General features: G+C 37.6%; 2 protein-coding genes across 3 annotated transcripts; both read left to right on the top strand.

Moving 5' to 3' along the window:
• Window positions 1-678: 678 nt before the first annotated feature.
• Window positions 679-6,090, top strand: LOC122086401. Its single transcript, XM_042655181.1, has 2 exons — window positions 679-1,086; window positions 5,240-6,090. Exons 1-2 carry the CDS (start codon window positions 1,017-1,019, stop codon window positions 5,917-5,919), a joined length of 750 nt encoding a protein of 249 aa, XP_042511115.1. The 5' UTR covers window positions 679-1,016; the 3' UTR covers window positions 5,920-6,090.
• A 2,847-nt stretch (window positions 6,091-8,937) lies between these two features.
• LOC122087188 (probable glutamyl endopeptidase, chloroplastic) lies at window positions 8,938-20,785 on the top strand. 2 transcript variants are annotated; one of them, XM_042656231.1, is made up of 15 exons: window positions 8,938-9,269; window positions 10,016-10,232; window positions 10,452-10,562; window positions 12,168-12,213; window positions 13,180-13,286; window positions 13,381-13,884; window positions 14,383-14,511; window positions 15,481-15,780; window positions 15,857-16,315; window positions 16,523-16,588; window positions 17,112-17,172; window positions 17,419-17,568; window positions 17,688-17,825; window positions 18,784-19,091; window positions 20,227-20,785. In XM_042656231.1, the coding sequence occupies exons 1-15, from the start codon at window positions 8,999-9,001 to the stop codon at window positions 20,237-20,239; spliced, it is 2,880 nt and encodes a 959-aa protein (XP_042512165.1). In that variant the 5' UTR covers window positions 8,938-8,998; the 3' UTR covers window positions 20,240-20,785. The 2 variants fall into 2 exon arrangements, with proteins under 2 accessions (XP_042512165.1, XP_042512166.1); XM_042656232.1 differs by having other exon boundaries at window positions 8,939-9,269; window positions 20,233-20,785.
• The last annotated feature ends 980 nt before the right edge of the window (window positions 20,786-21,765 follow it).

Below are 21,765 nucleotides of genomic sequence, written 5' to 3'. Positions count from 1 at the left end.
AAACACTCGTGAATAATAACTGTGCATATTCCACTACAGTACAAAGTTAAAGAAAGTAAAAAATATATCAACATTTTTAACGTGGAAAACCTTTCTGCCACTAATTAAAGGGAAAAATCACGAAACTTCATCTAGGTAAAACTTCTACTATCAAATAAATGAGATTACAAAAATCACCGCTAGAGGATAGTTACTACTAGAGGATTATATACAAGGAAACTCACAAAACTGATGGAACTCAGTAAGAGTACAATACTCTCACCTGACTGTATTCACTACCTTTATTGTGCGTGGTTAGATAATTTTAGTGTGGAACATTAAATCCCATCTTACCAGGTGGTCTTAGGTTCAAGCCCACCTAAGGTAGTTATTGATTAAAAAAAAAAAAAAACCGATATTCACAACATTTAGGGAAAAAAAATTAAGGAAAAATGTTTTTCACACAGGTAATATCTCCCCATCCTGACACACAATGTGTAGAGCTGCCACATATTTTGAATTATAAAGTTAAATAATGTAGGGGAAAAACAATAATCGACGTGATAAACAATAGTGATCGATGAGGCTTATTGGAAATATCGCTGAGTATAAACTTTCAACATTTGGTCGTTAAAAAAATAAAATAAAATAAAAAATAAATAAAATAAAATTGGACCGTGTTGATGGTCAAACGGAGGATCCTAGAGTATTGATTTGATCTCCTGCCTCGCAGTGACATGGGATCGGAAGTCGGAACTCCATCACTCTAGCGAACAGCAAACGAGAGAGAGAGGCACGGAAAGAAAGGGGGAATTTTTTTCTGTTCCAGTTTTCAATTTTCACTTCATTCCAAATTCCAGACGCTTTAGACATTCCCTGCTTAGATGGTCTCGTAGGTTCATAACTTGAATGCTACGCTTACTGTGAGTTTCTACTTTCCAGTATACAGGGTTAGACAAGGGTTCCTTTCCCAAAAAGAGAACTAAATTGTGTTAGATTCAAGGCGTCAGCTTCTTTCAAGCCCCGGAGGAGGAGCCATGGATATCCAGAAAAAGAGGGTACAATTCCTTCTATTCATGATTGGTCTTCTTTCTCTCATCATCGTTGGTATGTGGATCCTTCATCCCACTCTTTCAACTTAATTATAAGTTCTCTTATGTTTGGTTTTGATTCGAAAAGCATATCATTTCACTTCCTTATGATTCTGAACTTAAATGTGGGAAACAATCAATTCGCGTTGTATAGATTAATATTAATGTTTCTTCTGATATATTGAAAATTTGGTCAATTAGTTATAGAAAAGAATCATCATTGAGCTTCAGTGGACCGAAATGGGTTGCTTCTGTAATTACAGGTTGATTTACTTAAATAAGTTATAAAGGAAATTCATGATTAGAGGGAAAGAGGTTGGGGTGCTGTATGATGAGTGGTGCAATATGCCTTCCAAGTTCCAACCCAGTTCTTTTTCCTTATAGGGCTTTTATCTCTCTTCTTGACTTTATGCCCTTTACAAGGAAAGAATAATCAGAAACTATCCCCTCCAACTCCTCTAACCTTCCACTGTCCTGCCCATCTGTCAGCCTGTATTTGTCCTCCTCCCCACTAATTCTTGGTTTAGGTTTTGTCCATTAGCTGAGAAGATGAACTTTGTTGTGCTGTCATTCTTTTGGGGCGTGTTGAGGGCTAAATCAAATTACCTAGTGATTTAACCCCTGTATACACTTGTAGCTTTGGTTGCTTCAAGTTATTCTCGAGTGCTCTTCCTACTTTCTTCATCTTGAGCTTGCATTGCCCTGTTAGAGTTTGTTAGCAGTTCTGAGGGCTAATATGTTTAGGAGATGCAAAGATAATCTTCTATTCATGGATACTGTTTGATATGAGTGGTACTTGGAAATTTTGGATTTTGTTCATTGGGAGATTATATTTTGCATTACCTGCTGAAGCCTAATTTGTATGGTGAACAATCTAGGGTTGCATGCAGCTCAATTTGTAGTTACATCTGTTCATTCTGGTCATGTAATTGTTGTCAATTGCCATGGATCACTAAGTAATCGAGCTTAAATTGGATGCAATTTTCCTTTTTGTGTCTGTATTTATGTGTGAGAATCTCTGCATTTTAATTGGTTTTTCTCTATCCTAATTTCTTACACTGTTCAGTTCTTTATAGCTAATGAATCACTCTTACCATAGGCTTTTAGTACACCATATAATAAGTGTACACAAGTTAGATTTTACCAAATATTGTGGTAAAAGTATACATTTTAAAGTAATATGGCACTTGGTTGCGCTGGTGGCAAATTAATGTATTCAATTTTTAGTTACAATCCTTGATGATAATCCTTCAACTTATTCCTTTTCTTTCTGGTACTTAGTCTATATCTGGCTGTTCTGTCTGATTTTCATTGAGTTATCCATGCAGCTTTCTTATTGAAGTGAATGCCGTTCAAAGTTAAAAACAAGTGTCAATAAAGTACTTCTTTTTTATTTTGTTTCATCATAGTTTGAAATTAACAATCCTTCATGCATATTTTTAACTCGCTAAGTTTGGCTAACGGTAAGCTGGGGCTCACCCCCCCAACCCCAAAATAAATAATAATAAATAAAAAAATTGCATATTACCACCCATTAGAATTGGAGGAGGATTCTAATGATGTCATAATTAACTATTGAGGGTTCAAGGGTTAACATTAATGGGTTAAGGCGCAACAGATCTGTTGGACTCTCATCGAACAGTATTGAATTTCAATATTGTCAAATATCTTTGCCTGTATTTGTTGTGCGAAGAGGTCGTGGGTGTTGTCATTGTTGTCAATGTAGGCAACACACTCCCAAGATGATGGGTGGTTTGCCGACGTAAAAGTGCGGTCTATTGTGAAGAAGGGCCGAAGTTTCAGCAAAATGGAGAGCGGGCCGAGGTATAAGTGCGGTCTAGTGTGAGTGGAAGAAGGAAAGGAGAAGCATCTCATTGTAGGTAACCTTTGAATTTGTGTTTTCTTTATTGTAAGGGTGTCAGACTGTAGGCACGTGTTTTCAATCAATACATTGGGCTAATTGCGGGCATTTGCATGTGCCATTTGAATTTATTATTGTCAGCTATCAGGTGGGTGCTTGGTATAGTTGTTGCTTCTTTGTGGTGGGTACCACGTAAAGTTGGGGGTAGGTTCTCCGTTGTAGTGGGTGCCACTTAAATCCAGTGACTGGTGCTCCTTTGTGGTGGGTGCCATATAAATCGGGGGTTGATGCTCCTTGCGGTGGGTGGCACTAGATGTGAATTGTATTGTGCATTCTACCCAGGCTGGATTTGGGTTATAGCCCGAATAGTCATGTGCACTGGGGACGTAGGCATGTAGCCACACTGGCAAACCACGTATACTCTATGCTGTGGCTTTCTTTCCTTATAGTTTTTGTTTTTTATGTGATTTTGTGGGTGTGGTGATTTGTGTGTCAGCTCAACGGGTGAGAATTCCCCCTAGTTGGTGAGAAGTTTTTGTAAGACCTTGATTCACCTCCTCTCAGTGACAGGCTGAGTTCGATAGTGTGATGGTTTTGTCGGTTGGTTAATGTATTTGCTAGTTGTAAAAGCATATCTTGTCAGATTTCATAGTGTTTCAATGCAGATCAGCTGTCTTCTTTTTCCTTTTTTTTTTTTGCTTTTTGCATAGTGTGTCGGCCTAGGGTCTTGTCTACTTTTGGCTGCTAGCATGTTTTTCCTGCAGAACCAAACACTGCCTCAGTTATGTGCTACATTTGAGAATTTGAATGATTGGGCCAAATTTGGAGGCAAAGTTTATAAGCTGCTAATTGGAGGCTGAGTGATGCCAAATGAAAGGTTAATCCAATATGATAGAAAGGTTTGCTTGATTGTCAACCGTGATGGTATCAAGGATTAATAATTGGGATGCAGGATCAGATGAGACTCCAGTGATCCTGATCCCTACCTTTATCCCTATCCTGAACCCAGGATTGTTATGCTGTGTTTAGCTGATCTTGGCTAAGTATAGGCAGAAACAGCGGTATGCAGACCTGGTCAGCTGAGTTTTGGGGGAGATCTGTATTAGGTAGTTGATTGGGCTTCATGAATTTGAAGTTGATTTGGCCAAGTCACCTGATTCAATCCTGGTACTTGAAACCATGGATGATATGGGTCCACCTCTCACCTCTAATATGTTAAATAGTTGGCATATTTTGAGAGATATCATAATGTATGAAAGCATTAGGCTTCATTTGAAGCATTGATTTTGCTTGTAGTTTTTGGATGGGTAAGTCCAAAACCACAAAATTTGACTTGGAGCACCATATAATTTGAATGTGGGCCCTGAGAAAATTCATGAACATGCAAACTCATGAACACATGCATTTTGGTATAGCTTCTGTATTCAGGAAGATGACACCTGAAGGAGGTATTAGGGCATTATGAATTATATGTGAGTCATGCGACTGAATTTAAGGCTTCTCAGTATATGCAAGCTTAATCTTCTTTTTCAAAGGGTAAGGATTGTACTAATATCAAAAGGAAGCACCTATAGATGGATGACGTAAAAGGAAAATCCAGTCCTTGAAGAGAGATCCCCTTTGCAATTCAAATAAGCTATCCCCCTCTAGACAAATATACTAATCTCATTCTTCCCACGCCATATGAGTGTTTTACTGAGATAATAGAAAGCAAAAAGGTCTCATTTATTTTTACCCCAGACTGAAGGTTCCTTCTCTCAAAAACTATGGGTTTCTCTACTCCGTAAGCACCACCATGCTGCAAAAGGACAGATCTCCTAAACTATTAGAGCTGTTCCATCCACATGACCCATTTCTCATTCCTTTGACACTGAATTTATGGAAGCAGAAAGACCCATACAGCCACTAACCTACTTCTCAGGGACAAGTAATTAACATCCTCCGAATACAACCTGTATTGGTTCCTTAATCTCTACCACTTTAATGAGATTATCATTTGTCAATTGTTAAGTCTGTCTCAGCCGTGCTATACATGGAAAGAAAGACCCGCTTGGAGGATGCCACCGATTACAAGGTATTCTGTATGGTACACAATACACACTGCCTCCTGTAAAAACTAGCTTGTAAAAGGCTCAAATAGAAAAGTTTCCACACTGATTAGATTTTCAAATGCATGCATCTCCACATTCTTTGGTTCTGTCTAACACTTGCCCTATTCTCTAATGCTTTTCAGAAAAAATAAATAGATAAATAATAATTTTCTTTCCATGATAAGAAGAAAGAAGTGCTTAACTGTGACACTTTACAGCTGAAAAATGCCGAGAGCTGGTTGGAGAGGAGGCATCATCCAAGAGTGGAAAGTTTACTCTGTTAAACTGTTTCGATATGGGCTCTGGTTCGCTTGCATGTGCAGTTAAGGAAGGTGTAAAACTCTATTCCAACAACATTAGATCTGCTCACATTGAGAAAGTGAGGCATCGAGCAATTGAAGCTTCCCTAACTGAAGCATTGTCACGGGGGCTGAGTGCCAGTGATGCAGCCAAGCAAGCACAGAAAGAGGCAGCAAAGGCAGCAAAGATGGCAACTCGACAAGCCAAACGCATCCTAGGCCCCATTATTTCGTCAGGGTGGGACTTCTTTGAAGCCATTTACTATGAGGGTACCATAACAGAGGGCTTCCTCAGGGGCTCTGGGACCTTGTTCGGAACCTATGCAGGAGGGTTTCTTGGAGAAGAAAGGCTTGGGAAGTTGGGTTATCTCGCAGGAAGTCATTTGGGCAGTTGGGTTGGAGGAAGGATAGGACTGATGGTGTATGATGTGGTTAATGGAGTACACTCCCTGCTTCATTTTGTTCAAACAGAAGAAAGTGCAGTGTATCAAAATGAGAACTCCGAACAAACGGAAGAAAGTGCAGCGTATGAATATGAGAACTCTGAAGCTTCTCAAGAGTCCTACGTTTATGAAACTCCTAATTATGAGGAGCTCTAAAGCCTTGATGGCTGTTAGGAGGTTCTATATGATGTGCTTTTACAATTCTATTTGTTTCTTTTCTCCCCCGTCGCCCCACCTCCTGTAACTAAAATTTTCACCATATTGAATGTAGTAAAGTTAAACTGTATTCTGTTAACCCGTGCTTGGATAACCATTTCTTTAGTTTAATTTGTGTGCCAGAGTGCAGATATCACTTATTGTAGACCAGCCTTACTAGGCTTATTAAAAGTAGCCCTTATATATATCAATTTGTTATTTAGTTAGGCTGTAGCATGTATATGTTGGATTGGATGATTTGTGTTGGGAATAATTTTAGGGCATCAAGTTTCCAAAAAAATAAAAGAGAGTAAATTGATATATTGATGACAACCACCTCAATTTGACCTTGGCTTGCAGGGGGAACTGGTTTTCCTGCAGGGTGTTGTTGCTTTCAGCCATGTGATTTTGAAGATGATAGTGTGCTTCTTGCCAAAGTCTCTGAACTGCCATATCCCTACCTTCATTAGAGCCCCATCTTTACTTGACACAGTAAGCTGAGAGCTGTAGCAAGGCATCATCTACTGTTCTTAAGTGGAACCATAATGCTTACATATGATTCCATATTTTTTAGTTTGTTCTTGGTTGTGAGATATCTCATTTCTTTTCCAGTAAAGATGAAAAGTAACATCTGATTAGATGACAATGTAGCCTATATATCTAAGAACTTTGGGAGCTGACTGAACCACCTTGTTGCAGATAATAGCATTGGTGTTGAAAACCTGTTCACTTTTTCATAAATTTTCAAGTGTTTATAATTCCCCACCCCCAGGGATTTAGGGTTTATAAATTACATTTATAGAAAATGGTCACTTAGATAATGCTGTTTTGGATATGTCTGAACTGAATTGACCTATCTCATGGCTTACAAAGTGAATGCGTTGGGGGTTAGTATAAAGAAAATACCCCTTGTTAATGCCGGGAAAGGTTCAAATATGCGAAATCGACAATTCAGCTGGAATTGACCAGAATCGGCCTGAACCCTAGAAATCAAGCACAGATTGGCCACTTCCGCTTGGTAGGATTCAGGTTTCGGTTCAGGTGATTCTGAATCAGCCGATTCCATCTATCCGATTCCAATTCTTAGAACTGCGATGCTGGGCTTACTTCATGTTCTGCTATTGCCATGAATAGACTTGTTTCTCATGTTCTGCTGTTGCTATGAAAAGGCTTGGAAAGTATCATCAGGGGAGTGCTTCATTCATGTGCTTGTAATGGAAGTACAGCTGCATACTGTTGTAAAGTGAAGCCCATGCCAATATAAGGGATGGATAAGGACTCATTGCACGGTTTGGACTCTGGCCGCGTATATATGACATACAAAACCAATATATAACCCATGGGAGATTTGTCTATATGACATACAAAACCAATATATAATTCATGGGAGATTTTTTTTTTTTTTTTTTCTGTGGGTGAGGATCACCCCTCCACCTAGACACATGGGTGAATTGATCAGTTTGTCTCGCATAAAATAGAAAATAATTCTTTCGTTAATGTTTCCTCGTGCACTCTCATTGACCCTCACGTATGCTTAGAAAACTGTATTCCCCAATAAAATACTATTCCCCATAATATATAGGGAAAAATAACCTTGTTAGATATGCCCAGACTGTGCAGGGTGTCAAAATACTGCATTTTCCTCCACTGATGTACATTAAGTATGCTCCCACGCAGCCTTCCATTGGCCCTAATGTTCTAGTGTTTCTAATGACAAACCGACAAGGTTCTCTTGTCCTAATGTATTAAGACCGAGTTTTCCTTCACCCACACGGATAGTGTCCATACTAAGCATATGGTATTGGGAAATAGTCGGACATATCATCGATTGTTTATAAATGGGGAACAAAAAATTATGGTCATTAATGGTTGACCACGTTAATAAGTCCTACGGTCCTACCTAGAAAAAAGAAAGAGATCATGTTATTTATAGAAACTTTCTCTTTTAAATAAAAAAAAAAAATAGCTCTACTAGTGATATGACCATATGATAGGAATTTTTATTTTTTACTAGGAATTTGGGAAATGAAAGTAATATATTAAATATATCCTATTAGGACTTTAATGTCTTTTTAAGTCCAATCTCTTGTTGTACATTGTACAAGGTCAAAAAATGTCATTTTCCATGTTAATCAAAAACTTTATATTTATATGGCAAGGAGATTCTCTATTCACCACGGTGATGAATGCCTTGATCCTTTGTTTTATATGCAATTGTTAATCAATGGTAATTTTTAAAGCCAAAAAATACTAAACATTAATAGAAAAACAAAGTTTTCCTTTACTCACAATGAGTAGAGAATGTTTTGTTCCACAAAATATGATTCCCTCATTTGGATTGAGACAAAAAAAATACTTTCCATATTCATAGATAAAGGATGAGGAGAGAATAAAAGGATAGGAGAAAATGATTACATTCTCTCCTCATCCTATGTAGAAAAAATTCTGAAAAAAAAATTTTGATTATAAATCGAGATTTCAAAAAAAAAAAAAAAATCTTCTCCCCATAGCTTTAAACGACTTATAACTTTAACTCTGATTAATTAAAAATGAAATTTATGATTGATAAATATTATTATCAAAATTTATCAATCCCAGATAGAATATTAATACTTTCTGTATTGAACATCAAATAGTAATTCTCAAAAAGAAAAAAAATTCTCTGCGCTTCCACTTAGATATACTCTTTCCTTGAAAAGAGATGAACAATGCAGAAAAGGAGAGGGAAAAAAGGCTTTTTTTTTTAATTTTTTATAGAAAGGGTAAAAGGTTTAATGGACATCAGAAAAGAGTAAAGAATAAAGTACTCCTCTGCTTTGTAGGCCGTGGCACACACTTGACCACACGCACTGGCCATAGAGATCTCGAGTCTCCCGACTCTCTCTATCTACCACTCACTCTTACCTCTGTCACTTTCACTCTTACCTCGCACTTTACTGGAGGAGAAGTGGGTCATTGGGTCATCATAGATTCTTTTTGTATATCTTCATTAACAAATGGTTTGATTGGGTGTGTACGTCTTCCACACTACAATTATATCATGCTTCTCCGGCATAAACTCTATCATCGTTTCTCGTCCCTTTCCTCCTTCTCTTCTCCTTCTCCTCCTCTTTCCATTTTCCCCTCTTCTTTTCCATTTATCCGTTCTCCTGGGTTTCCAAGAATTCATCACAGAAACACAGTAAAATCCTTGAAGAGCAATATGACTACCTCCAGATTCCTTAATCTTGTACCTATCAGAGCTGCTGTTGCTGAAGATGGCACCGTTGGATCTAATGGCTCTGTTTCGTCTTCCACCATTGCAGATGAAGGTAACCATAAAAACCTGTCCTGCAAAATTTTGGATTTTCTTCTCTGTTTATGTTATCTGGGTTTGTTCTATTTTTAATTTAGTCTGGGTGGATATTGGTCAGCGTATTGGACCGCAGCTGTCTGAGTAGTGGAAGATCTAAATTCAGTGGAATTGAATTGAAGTTTGTTTATTTCTTGTGACTGGTCAGGTGAATTTAAACCTAGTGAGGCAATCATGTCATGGTTTGGGTATCTATCTGCTTAAGTATTGGTCCATCTTTGTATGCTAATTTTCGTTTTTGGGTCCTCTTTTCAAGTGTTCTGTTAGCTACCATGCGAGGCTCCAGTGGTGTATTGAGTTAAATATCTCTGAATTCAGTTTGTAGGTTCTATTATTGATGTTCATTGGCCGACCCCATTAAGTTGGGTTAAGGCTGAGTTTATTGTTGTATTGGCTCTGAAAGTATTCGAGTAGTTTCTGGCATTGATGCTTTCTGGTTCAGAAGTCTTTCTAGTAGTAGTTATTGGTACTGAATCTCATAAATGGTCTTCCAATATAGCTCCTCAGTTTTCTAACAGTTCTAATTGATTTCTCTTGTTGGATTTTCCCATTGTTCTTCAAATCTAAAGTGATTACTTACCGGTAATAGTATTTGAATTCATCTATTATAATTTGTTGGTTTCAATTTTACCGTACATTTTCTTTTCTTATTTCCAAGTGTAACTATCTGCTCATTAATGTTTACGTTGCTTCCATGTGATGCAGAAAATTCTTCACTGAGTGGTGGATATCGTCTTCCTCCTCCGGAAATTAGAAACATTGTTGATTCACCACCTCTTCCTGCGTTGTCATTTTCTCCGCAGAGGGACAAAATATTATTTCTCAAGCGCAGAGCTTTGCCTCCACTCTCAGACCTAGCAAGGCCTGAGGAAAAGCTTGCTGGAATTCGCATTGATGGAAAATGCAATACTAGGAGTAGGATGTGAGTAATGAGGGAACTTTATTTTCTTAGTATGTATATACAACATATGGATAGGAATTTTATTCGTTCATTCAAAAGTACTCATGTATAGTTGGAGGAATACTCTAGAGGTATCTTTCAGTTGTTAGGCCTGACCTTTGACCATGCAAATTTGTTGTACTTGTGCCGAAGTTACCGCAGTTTGAACTGTTACATATATGATGTTAATCTCATCCTCAGGTCATTCTACACTGGTATTGGGATTCATCAATTAAAGGATGATGGAACATTGGGGCCTGAGAAAGAGGTACATGGCCTTCCTGATGGTGCTAAGATCAATTTTGTTAGCTGGTAATCTCCCAAATTTCATGTTACTCAAAATCCTCAACTAGTTCTTTTGCAATCCTGAAATTATGGAAATAACAACTTTCAACTTCTTTGCCATACTATCTCCGAATATTTTGAATGGCTTCTGCTTTGTACTTACTCATTTTTTGTTTTGTTCTGCCTATGTAGCTTGAGGTTATTCAGTATAAGTGATTTTCATATGTTAAAAAAATCTTAATGTTGTCCTGGTGTATCCATTCATTTAAGAAGAATTGTCATTATTATGAATAATTTCTTTTGACGGGCAACGGTAATATTTTGATACTGAAGTGAACATGGGCAATGGATGATAGGAATCTCTGTCTACAGAATTTGTAATAATGACTTAGTACAAAGATTTCCACCCTCCAACAAGCTGGACATTATATATAAAAGCTGGGTTGACAGTGTCCTTGGACTTTTTTAGTGTAGAAGCCCTATCAAAGACTGAATGATGAAGATATTCCCAGAGTCTTGGTATTTGGTGTGAGACGTTGACAACCACTGCTTATCCAAATAAAATAAAATAATAAATAAATAAATAGCAAATGAGAGAAATATCAACAACCATCCTGTTTCTATACCGGGTCCCCAACAGATTGTTAAAGTATAATTTCCCGAAGGACGCAGCCTCTAAGTAATAAAGGATGTGGATTGGCAGGAGATAGAAATCTATGACACCAATCGTGCAGCGATAACTTCCCAATTGTAATCTAGGGGCCTAAATGACTGATGAATTTTAGCAAAGGCCACATACCCTTAAGTTTCTTTTCAAAGGTATAAGAATTGATGTAAATATCTAGCAGGATAAAGTTTTCAACCATTACTGCTCAAATCCCCATAATCAGGATTCAGGAGCATCATTATTTGTGTATGAAGTTTATTGTGATTGAAGTGATTGAAGCCTCTTGGTCCTTTTGTGCTGAACTTTTCAACCATTACCGTTCAAATCCCCATATTCAGGAACTTCATTCTTTGTGGATGAAGTTTATTGTGATTGAACTGATTGAAGCCTTTCTCATTTTGTGGTGGCATCTTTCGCCTTTATTATCATAATTTCAAGGTTCCTGAAACTTTGTGGTGAGAATATCATATTTGGGCTGCATTATGCTTTAGCATGAGCTTTTTGGCGAGAATTTAGGTATGGGATGCTGAAAAAAGAACCATTGGAGCACGCTAGTCTTGCTGTAGAAGGAGATTTGTCACATGTTTAGATAACTTGAATCTCAGTTTCATTTGAAATCCTTTAATTATGTTTATTATTTCTTTCCTTCCCCCCCCCCCCTCCCTCTTCATTGTTCCTCTTTCTTCAAGAGTTGTACTGTCAATTTGTGTGTATTTTGTCTGTCTGGAGGGAGGGAGTTCATTGACATGAAACAGCCATGGTGAGTTGTGGCTAATGAGGAAAAAATGTTGATTATGATTTGTACAGTAATCTGGTTTGATGTTTATGGATACCAAAATAAACAGAAATGTCCATACTAATAGTTTCTTTCCGATGCATCTGAGTTTATTATTTGTTTACTTAATCATTCTACATATTGGGCATGCCCTGTTCTCATTGCGTATTTCTTTTCTTGTTTCAACAAGGTCAAACGATGGTCGGCATTTATCTTTTACCATTCGAGTTGATGAGGTGATTGATTTGAACCCTAAAATTGGCATGGGTATCTTTGCAATGGTTAAATCTGTCTTTTAATAAATTTATTGTGAATGGATGAGCAGGAAAAAAATCAGCCTACTACCAGAATACTTTGTATATTGTTTTCTATTTCTAGCTGTAGTTTCTGAAAATATCAAGCTACCTTTCTGCATCAAAATATGTAGGGAAATCTAATATCATTGTCCTTAGACCCAACTGACATGCAAACAGTGGCTTAACAGTCTTGTGTAGTGGATGTCTATGGGTAGGAGCCTTCATCTGTTGGAATTAGCAAGGATCATATTTGAATGATTGATCTGATTACATGTTTCATAACTTTCCATTTTATTTGTATTTCCTGATGTGTTGACTGCCTTGTTTTTGCCATTTGAACATTAAAAAGCATAAAGAACATGTGTTAGGTTGAATGTTTCTAAAATTATGATCATTTGTTGGGTTCTAATGTTCAAAATATCTTCTAGTATGCATATGCCACTGGTAAATCATTATTATGATCTACTTTCAAACTGTAGCTAACTGTGATAATGTCTTGCCATGTTATCAAATTAATTGAATGTATGTGTTAGGACAATATTCAGTCCCATAGAAGAGGAGGGTCTGATCCTTGGGTCAAGCCTTTGACTGAACTAGTCTTGAACCACGTGATATCTGTGAACGGGCTCGTGGTTAGCCAACTTGGTAGATCACATTGGTGGAAAATATGCTGGGAGGCCCGGTACTTCTGTTTCGGCCACTTGCTTAATGGGCCTGTCTAGTTCAACCCTATAGGGCTGATTGGATTGACAATCTCTTCTCTCTCACTTTGGAGTATTATTTTTTCATATGCCAGATTAATGTTCATGTGGGTCATTTCTACTTATGTGGTGGATACGTATCATGCAGTTCCTCTATATTGCGCATAATGCATTGTTTAATATGTTGAAAAATTCAATGAATCAGGAGAACAGTAGCAGCAAGCTTAGCGTATGGGTTGCAGATGTGGAGACAGCAAAAGCAAGGCCTTTGTTTCAATCACCAGATATCTATGTAAACGCAATTTTTGATAAGTAGGTGTAAGCTTTGTTCATATGCATAAAATATTTTTGGGTACATTTTCTCCATGTTGTGTTACCTGACAGAATTTTTGCTCTTCCATCACAGTTTTGTTTGGGTAAGTGACTCCATGTTATTGGTCTGCACTATTCCTTCGTCTCGTGGGGTCCCGCCATATAAGCCATTGGTTCCTTCTGGTCCCAAAATTCAATCAAATGAGCAAAAGAACATTGTTCAAGTCAGAACATTCCAGGATTTGCTGAAGGATGAATATGACGAAGATTTGTTTGACTACTATGCCACCTCACAGCTTATTCTGGCCTCACTGGATGGGACAATAAAGGAAATTGGCCCACCTGCTATATATACATCATTGGATCCTTCCCCAGATCAAAAATACCTTTTGATTAGTTCAATTCACCGCCCATACTCATTTATTGTACCATGTGGAAGATTTCCCAAGAAAGTCGATGTTTGGACGACTGATGGGAAGTTTGTCAGAGAACTTTGTGATCTGCCTCTTGCAGAGGACATTCCCATAGCTTTCAATAGTGTGCGAAGCGGGATGCGTTCAATCAACTGGAGAGCAGATAAGCCATCAGCACTCTACTGGTATATTCCAATCTTCTGCTTTTCCTAAATAAAACATGAATGATTATTTTATGCCTTAACAACACTAAGTAATCCAAGCCAACCCACATTACTGACTAACGGGGGGTAATCATCTTTTTGAAAGGGACTAAATACAACTCCATGAATGAGAAAAATGAAGGTTGTGTTAATGATAAAGATCTCTGGGAAGATCAAGATTTTTTTTTGGAGGGGGGAGGGATTTCAAATCATTATTTGTTTCCTAGCATTATATTTATAGTTGGCCAGCGTTTAAAACAATATATCTGATATCACTTCTAATGCTGTGCGTTAGTTGAATTTAATGGATCTTTCCAGATTATTGTGATTGGGCCAATTCAGGTTTTATAAAATTATAATTTATAAATAAGTAAATAAATTTATCTTTACCTTTTGTGTGTCCTAGGCTGTATTCATATTTATGTGTTCCTTCATAAATGAATTTTATCTTTTCCTTTTTGACTTGTTGGGAATTTCCAGGGCAGAGACACAAGATGGAGGCGATGCAAAGATGGAGGTTTCTCCACGTGATATAATTTATACACAACCTGCTGAGCCGCAGGATGATGTACAGCCTGAGGTTTTGCACAAGCTTGATCTTCGGTTTAGGTATGAGTATAAGCTTTGGGGTATGTTCATTGCATCCTTTTTATATCTGTAAAGCTATCTAGCCAACAGCAAGCATATGTGCTTGGCATTCAGAGATGATGGTTTACCTACTAGATTGTCTTGTTTAGAGCAGTGTTTTAAAAAATGCTTTTGCATTCCGGATGCCCCGGGGGGGGGGGGGGAGAGAAGAGCTGCTGCCCATTTTTTTTGGTGATGCCTTTTTTACGAGTTCAGATCCCCTGCATGTACGTTCATCTGAACGTATGCTTCAAGGTGTTACAGCTGTCCCTTTTGTTTCTATAAATACCCCCTCTTCACCCTTTAAATGGCAATAAGTGGGACAGGTGTACCTTGAAGCATATGTTCAGGGGATCTTAACTCCTTTTTTAGTGTCCAGATGTTGGACAGCATCACAGGTAAATAAACAGGGGACAGCTGGGACAATTGTCAGGCATCCCAAGTATCCTGTACAGCCCTTTAGACCCTTGTGTCTGTAAGTGTACTTTATTCTTGTTAGCCAATTTTTTTTGTGCTTTATGAACTTTGGAATTGATACGCATACCTTTGAACAGACATTCAAGAGTAATGTATTCCTGGGGAAACAATTTCTTGTCTGTGCCATGGATCTAAGTTCCCTCTTATTGCTAATATAATTTATTAATTTTTTTGTAGAAACCATTATTATGCATAATTCAGTAATATTCATGGAGTTCTATTAAAGAAGCTTGCACATTGCACCAGATGTGCATTTAATTCAAAACCCTGGAGAATAATATTATGTCACCAAGGTTGGGTTATACATTTTCTGGTGTCAAGGGAAACGAATATTAGATCAATTTATCCATCATTTTGATATTTGGTAAATGCAAATCAGCTTATGATTTTTCAATTTTATGTTATTCTTTCACATCTCTTGACCATAGTTTGACCTTGGATCTAGTTTTCATTCATATTATTTTTTATTTACAGTGGTATCTCATGGTGTGATGAATCCTTGGCCCTAATTTACGAATCTTGGTACAAGACACGCCGAACAAGAACTTGGGTTATTTCTCCTGGATCTAAAGATGTAAATCCACGCATACTATTTGACAGATCATCAGAAGATGTCTACTCTGATCCTGGTTCTACAATGTTGCGAAGAACTCATGCTGGGACCTATGTTATTGCAAAGGTAAAGAAGGAAAATGATGATGGGACTTATGTTTTACTGAACGGAAGTGGTGCAACACCAGAAGGGAACGTACCATTTCTTGATTTGTTTGACATGTAAGTGCTAATCAAGTTCTTATCTGTTATATTGGTAGTTTGAAACATAGAAACTTACAAAATCTTTTATCCCCAGAAATACAGGTAACAAAGAACGAATATGGGAGAGTGACAAGGAAAAATATTATGAGACAGTTGTTGCTTTGATGTCAGATCAAAATGAGGGTGATGTGTACATTAATAACCTGAAAATACTGACTTCCAAAGAATCAAAAACAGAAAACACCCAGTATTATATACAGAGTTGGCCGGATAAGAAAATATGTCAGATTACTAACTTTCCCCATCCATACCCTCAGCTGGCCTCATTACAGAAGGAGATGATCAGATATCAGAGGAAGGATGGTGTCCAACTTACTGCAACCCTATACCTACCCCCAGGCTATGATCCCTCAAAGGATGGCCCTCTTCCGTGTTTGGTATGGTCTTACCCTGGAGAGTTTAGGAGCAAAGACGCTGCTGGACAAGTTCGTGGTTCTCCTAATGAGTTTGCGGGCATAGGTCCAACATCGGCCCTACTTTGGCTGGCTAGAAGGTATTATTAATCTGTTCTTGTCCGATTCTGTAGCAGGGCTGCTTGTGTGCATTTGCAAATCCATGCATAACAGATGTGTGTGTGTGTGTGTGTGTGTGTGTTCCCTTTTTGGTAGTCTGCCCGTTCATTTGTTCCTTTCAACTGTACCTATGTCATGGCTGTTCGCTTTCAATGTTTATGGATAACGATTGCTCCCAATTCATGCAGGTTTGCTATTCTATCTGGACCAACAATACCAATCATAGGTGAAGGTGATGAGGAGGCAAATGACAGGTAATATTATTTTTTGAATTATGTAAAGAAAAATTGGCCTTATCGAGGTCTTTGGCCTAGATTCCTCCCAAAGTTAAGATGCCTATGATAACCTTTTTGTTCGTCTGCCTGGAGCTCATTTTGAGTTACGGTCAAGAATCTCATTAGTACTACATGCCTATTGATTCCTTTCTAGTATATGAAGGCATGGATCATAGTCTCTGTGACTTTTCATCCATACTGAGTGGAATCTCAACCTTGTCTACTGCCCCAACTTTTCTGTTTATATGCTTTCCTTCAGTAATTTTTTTTTTTTTTATATATTTATTTATTTAAAACTAAATGTATGTTTTTCCTCTTTGGTTTGGTCTTTTCTCACTATTAAGAAAGGAATAAAAAATAGTAGCAATCCCCATCCCTTCAACTTTTTTTCTAAGAAACTGGTTGGTTTTCTTTCTCAAACAAGTGTTATAGAAGTATAATATAAAGAACATCTAATTTAAAGTTAGAGAATTTCATCCATAACCTATTGTTTGTTGAATAGGTATGTAGAGCAGCTTGTGGCAAGTGCGGAGGCTGCTGTTGAGGAAGTTGTACGTCGAGGGGTATGATCATGCAAACTTTTTCTTGAGAGTATATTAATATTTGTTATGGATCCGTTTGGCTTAAAGTGATAATAACCATAAGTGGAGTAAAATTGACAAAGTTCACTTTTATTCCAACCAAACACCCCATTGCATATTTTCTCTCTTTTTTCACTCTTCACTTCACTTCTAACCAAATGGGGCCCCGCAACACTATATTTAGCATTTGTGGCTATGGGGTGATCCATGATTCTGCTCTTGTTTTAGGTGGCTCATCCAAACAAAATTGCTGTTGGTGGTCATTCATATGGGGCATTCATGACAGCTAACCTCCTAGCACATGCTCCTCATCTCTTCTGTTGTGGAGTTGCACGCTCAGGAGCTTACAACAGAACGCTTACCCCTTTTGGTTTCCAGGTGAACACATAAATTTCTGCTTAGATAAAAACTGTCTGGGATGCATCATTATTTAGCTTTCCATTTCCAACTGGCAATATATCTCTTCCTCACCAACTTCTCTACTGTTATCTGTGCAGAATGAGGATAGAACACTTTGGGAGGCCACTTCCACTTATGTGGAGATGAGTCCTTTCATGTCAGCTAACAAAATTAAGAAGCCTATCTTACTTATCCATGGAGAGGAAGACAATAATTCAGGGACACTAACGATGCAGGTACAAGGCTTGGTGTTTTATGACATAGCCATAAACTGCTGTTGATCCCATATAAGTGTGCTTCATGATTCCTGAATTACTTGGGTAGTTAGGCTTAATTAAATTCCTTGTAAACTAGTGATGATTAGATTAAACTTTAAAGATGATACTGTCTCATTGGGTATTGTGTGGTATAGATCATTTTTTTTTTTGGGGGGGGGTGGTTTGGGGGGAGTTTGGAGCATGTGTTCCTTCTTTAACAGTATCTAATTCGTTAAAAAGGCGAATGTTTGGCACAAAAGATTCTGTTACTACATGCTAAATATAAAATCCTTTTATAGAGTTCATCTTAGGACCATTTAATGTAACCATGTTCTGGTCATGAATATAATGAAATTTAATTAAGGAAAAAAAAATTAATTACAAGATGTTATGAAACTATCTGTGCTTTATGAAGGGGAATTTCGGACTATATGAAACCAAAAAAGCAAGATGATGTCAAGGTGGATTGGGGGGGGGTAAATACCAATGAAAGACAAAATAGAAGTGCACACATTTGAGAGATTGTGTAGCCCGAATCTGCAGTGTAATAAGAGAGGCATTAAAACCATTGACACTACTGTTTAAAAGTGGTTTTGCAGCTTGATGGCTCTAAGAGGGTGAGAAAGAGAGAGATCAGAATAATGTAGATTGAGATAGCTAAAAGGGACTGTATTTAATGGTGTGGCTCTAGATCTCCTCAGATTGGCCAAATCAGGATTGTGTTGCTGGCGCCAAATACTTAGGATGGAAATGATGATGTTGATGTTTTTACCTTGACACTAGTTCTCCAAGAGTAATATTATCCCACTGCCACTTTTTCTGACGCCCAAGATCTGTGCTTCATGCCTTTTTATGTTGTCTAGTTACATTTTTTTTAACCTTCCAATTATCTAATGTATTTACTTTTATTGCTTAATTCTGCTTTTTCTTGATGCAGTCGGATCGTTTCTTCAATGCTTTGAAGGGACACGGTGCACTCTGCCGCTTAGTGGTGCTTCCTTTTGAGAGCCATAGTTATTCTGCACGAGAGAGCATTCTGCATGTTCTTTGGGAGACTGATAGGTGGCTGCAGAATTATTGTGCTTCAAATGTTTCTGATGTGGTTACAGATATTGACAAAGGTAAAGATGATGGAAACATGAAAGATTCTGAAAGCAAAACGACAACTGTTGGTGGAGGAGGAGGTTCTGAACTGGAAGATACCGAGTGGGAAGGATTTCTGTCTACGCCAAGGTCATCATTGTGGTAATTTCTATCCACTAGTTTTCTTACCTCCTTTTTTCATGGTTAATCTAGATTTCTGAATGAATTTATGAATTACATTTTTAATTTCTATACAGTAAGGGGGACAGTTTTTGTATGTTGAGTGTGTAAGATATGGATTACAAACAAACCTACACCACATCTATACGAAGTAGATATCCCAATTGAATTTACCTGGTGGGATGTATGCTCCATAAGCTGGCATACTATGTCATTCCTTAGAGCAAAGACATGGCAAAAGACTTAGTAGCGACTGTGGACACTATATGGGTACCTGCTTGCAGGCCAACAGAACTTGTTTTTCATCTATATTAGGTTTTTGTATTGTGGCTCTTGGAAATGGGTTTCTGATTCCCTAGAAAGGACAAGGAAAAACTAAATTAGGCTTATGCAATAGAAAGATCAAAGATTTTGTGTATAGTCTTTTCCCTTGTGTGTACACAAACCTTGATTCTGACCCTGTGGACTATACATTTATCTCGAGGAGGAGGTGGATTATGTTTGGTATATACCTGTGACATTGCTACCCAATCTTTGAGGCTTTTGCCTCTTGATTCAGTCTAGCTGGGAACTCTTGTTTGGAATTGACAATGAAATTTGGCCAAAAAACAGATGTTCTAAAATAATTAATCATTATCTGAAATTTCAAATTATCAATATCACTTTTTTATGAAATTTCTGTTTCCTTGTAAGCAACTCTGTATTTCATTGTCACCAAAATCAATCTTTAATTAAAATTTGAAGATCTTCAGAATTTCCAAGCACAGGAAATCATTGATTTAAAGATCATGAAATTGACAACACACATTTTCTCATTTCAAGATTTTCTTTTACTCTATGGTTGGTAACCAAGAAAAGAAAAGAAAACAGTATAAAGCAACATAATAAGACAAAAAATTATGATTACACAATGATTTTTTATGTGTCTATCTCTCTCCTCAAATTTAAACTTTTTTGAATTTTTTCTTTCTTTTCTTGGCTACCAAACACAGCCTTGATGTTTTGGATGTGCCTGTGCAATCAACTGGTCTTGAAACAGCTTTATAGACCATTGTTTTTGCAGATTGGGGACACACCACTTGGATACTAACTAATTGAGAACTCTGATGTGATGAAGGAACAGATGCTGAATTTGTTCGTGGGGGACTTCCATTATTTCAGATCCGAATTTGGGTAAGTTACACGGTTCACGCCAGTGAGTATCTGCCAAGCCGTTGCTTCTGGGATGTATAATACATGGTTATTGTCCTTCAAATTGCATTTAATTCAGCCAGCACTTGCTTGCACCACATCCTGCATGTATATGGCCCTCACCCTGTATTTGCGCTGGCTCCTGATTTTTTTCTCCTGCACCTCATCCTGGGAATTATATAATCAGTGACATCCTCTTTTCTTTACCCAATGATGCAAATGAATGCATACACTTGCACCGTAATTGGAGCAAATGTACCAGTCTTCATGATTAATTCATCCAGATAAGGCTTTTATATCAATAGAACATGCTGAAGCTTGCTTAATAATGGCTTCAGAGATGGCTGATTATGATTGTATTGTTATCGAACCTGCGAACCTATCATTTTTTCTGCTGTTAAATTTGTACATCTCTTTCTTTATACTACCTCATGGTTCCCAGTGACTGGGTTTGACAAGGTAATAAATGAATTTATGCTGTCAAATTGATTTAAGTGTTATGATGATCCTCTCAGTGCATCGAAAACTCACTTATAGCTTTGCCATACCATTTTGATCAATTCGTCTTGGACTATGATGAGTACATGAATATTGGTGTTATCTGTGAATTAAAGGCAACAGTTTTTATCAACTTTCTGAGTTTTTTACTAATCTGTCATCCCTGACATGTCTGACCTTTATTACCAAAGCAGGGTGTTTATGGGTGCTTTTTTTTTTTTTTTGGAGAGAGAGAGAGAGAGAGAGAGAGAGATTACTTAAGACATAAGATCATCTGGTTGACACGGTTGCATTCAAAATCCAAAGAGACCGTTTGCTTTAACAGTAGCCAATTGGCTAACAACTATGAGCTTAGTTGGTTAAGGTGTTGCTTGTTGAAGTAACTACCGCCATGGCATGTCTTGAGTTTGAGCCCCCTCCCTTCAATTCCCCTCTTCCTAGGCTGCCCTTCCTCGTGTTGGGATGTTGCCCGGCTGCCTTTGGGCTGTAATCCTAGTTACCTATGGTCCTCAATAAGAAATATCTTTAAAAAATAGAAAAAAAGAAAATTGCATGTTAATGGCCCCCACCATATCTCTTAGGAATTGGAAGCCATCTATCAATATGACGTACTACTCAGCGCTGCTGGGAAACCCCATTGTAAGGAGTTGAGTGGATCCAACCACTGCTTTCGCCTGACAGAAAGAGAATTCTTCAACCATCCCTTTTAATTCTACTGTTAAGGATTTGATTCTTCTTTTGGAAGTTTGATCGGATGTGATTTGTTTCAATTTAAAATGTTTTGGAGTGGCTGAATCTAGGGTTTTTGGGATGAAATCAATCCTGATTTCGAGTTTAAAATCCTTATTTCATACATAAAATATTTTTAGGTGAAACGTATTATAAATTATTAAAACTCTATAATGATGACCCTTAAATATCAAGTAAAATGCCAATAATTAATATACTTAGTCATTGGCTGTGAGGA

Source organism: Macadamia integrifolia, chromosome 8 (assembly GCF_013358625.1).
Source record: "Macadamia integrifolia cultivar HAES 741 chromosome 8, SCU_Mint_v3, whole genome shotgun sequence".
NCBI lineage: Eukaryota > Viridiplantae > Streptophyta > Magnoliopsida > Proteales > Proteaceae > Macadamia > Macadamia integrifolia.
The sequence above is the reverse complement of the archived record's forward strand: the minus strand, read 5'-3'. Positions and strand labels throughout refer to the sequence as shown.

Excerpts from the sequence above, each read along its gene's own strand:
- LOC122087188 (XM_042656231.1), top strand. The coding sequence starts at position 8,999 with ATGCTTCTCCGGCATAAACTCTATCATCGTTTCTCGTCCCTTTCCTCC. Across the intron at positions 12,214-13,179 it reads TTACCATTCGAGTTGATGAG|GAGAACAGTAGCAGCAAGCT; the intron begins GTGATTGATTTG and ends TCAATGAATCAG. Across the intron at positions 16,589-17,111 it reads GATGAGGAGGCAAATGACAG|GTATGTAGAGCAGCTTGTGG; the intron begins GTAATATTATTT and ends TTTGTTGAATAG.
- LOC122086401 (XM_042655181.1), top strand. The coding sequence starts at position 1,017 with ATGGATATCCAGAAAAAGAGGGTACAATTCCTTCTATTCATGATTGGT. Across the intron at positions 1,087-5,239 it reads TCTTTCTCTCATCATCGTTG|CTGAAAAATGCCGAGAGCTG; the intron begins GTATGTGGATCC and ends GACACTTTACAG.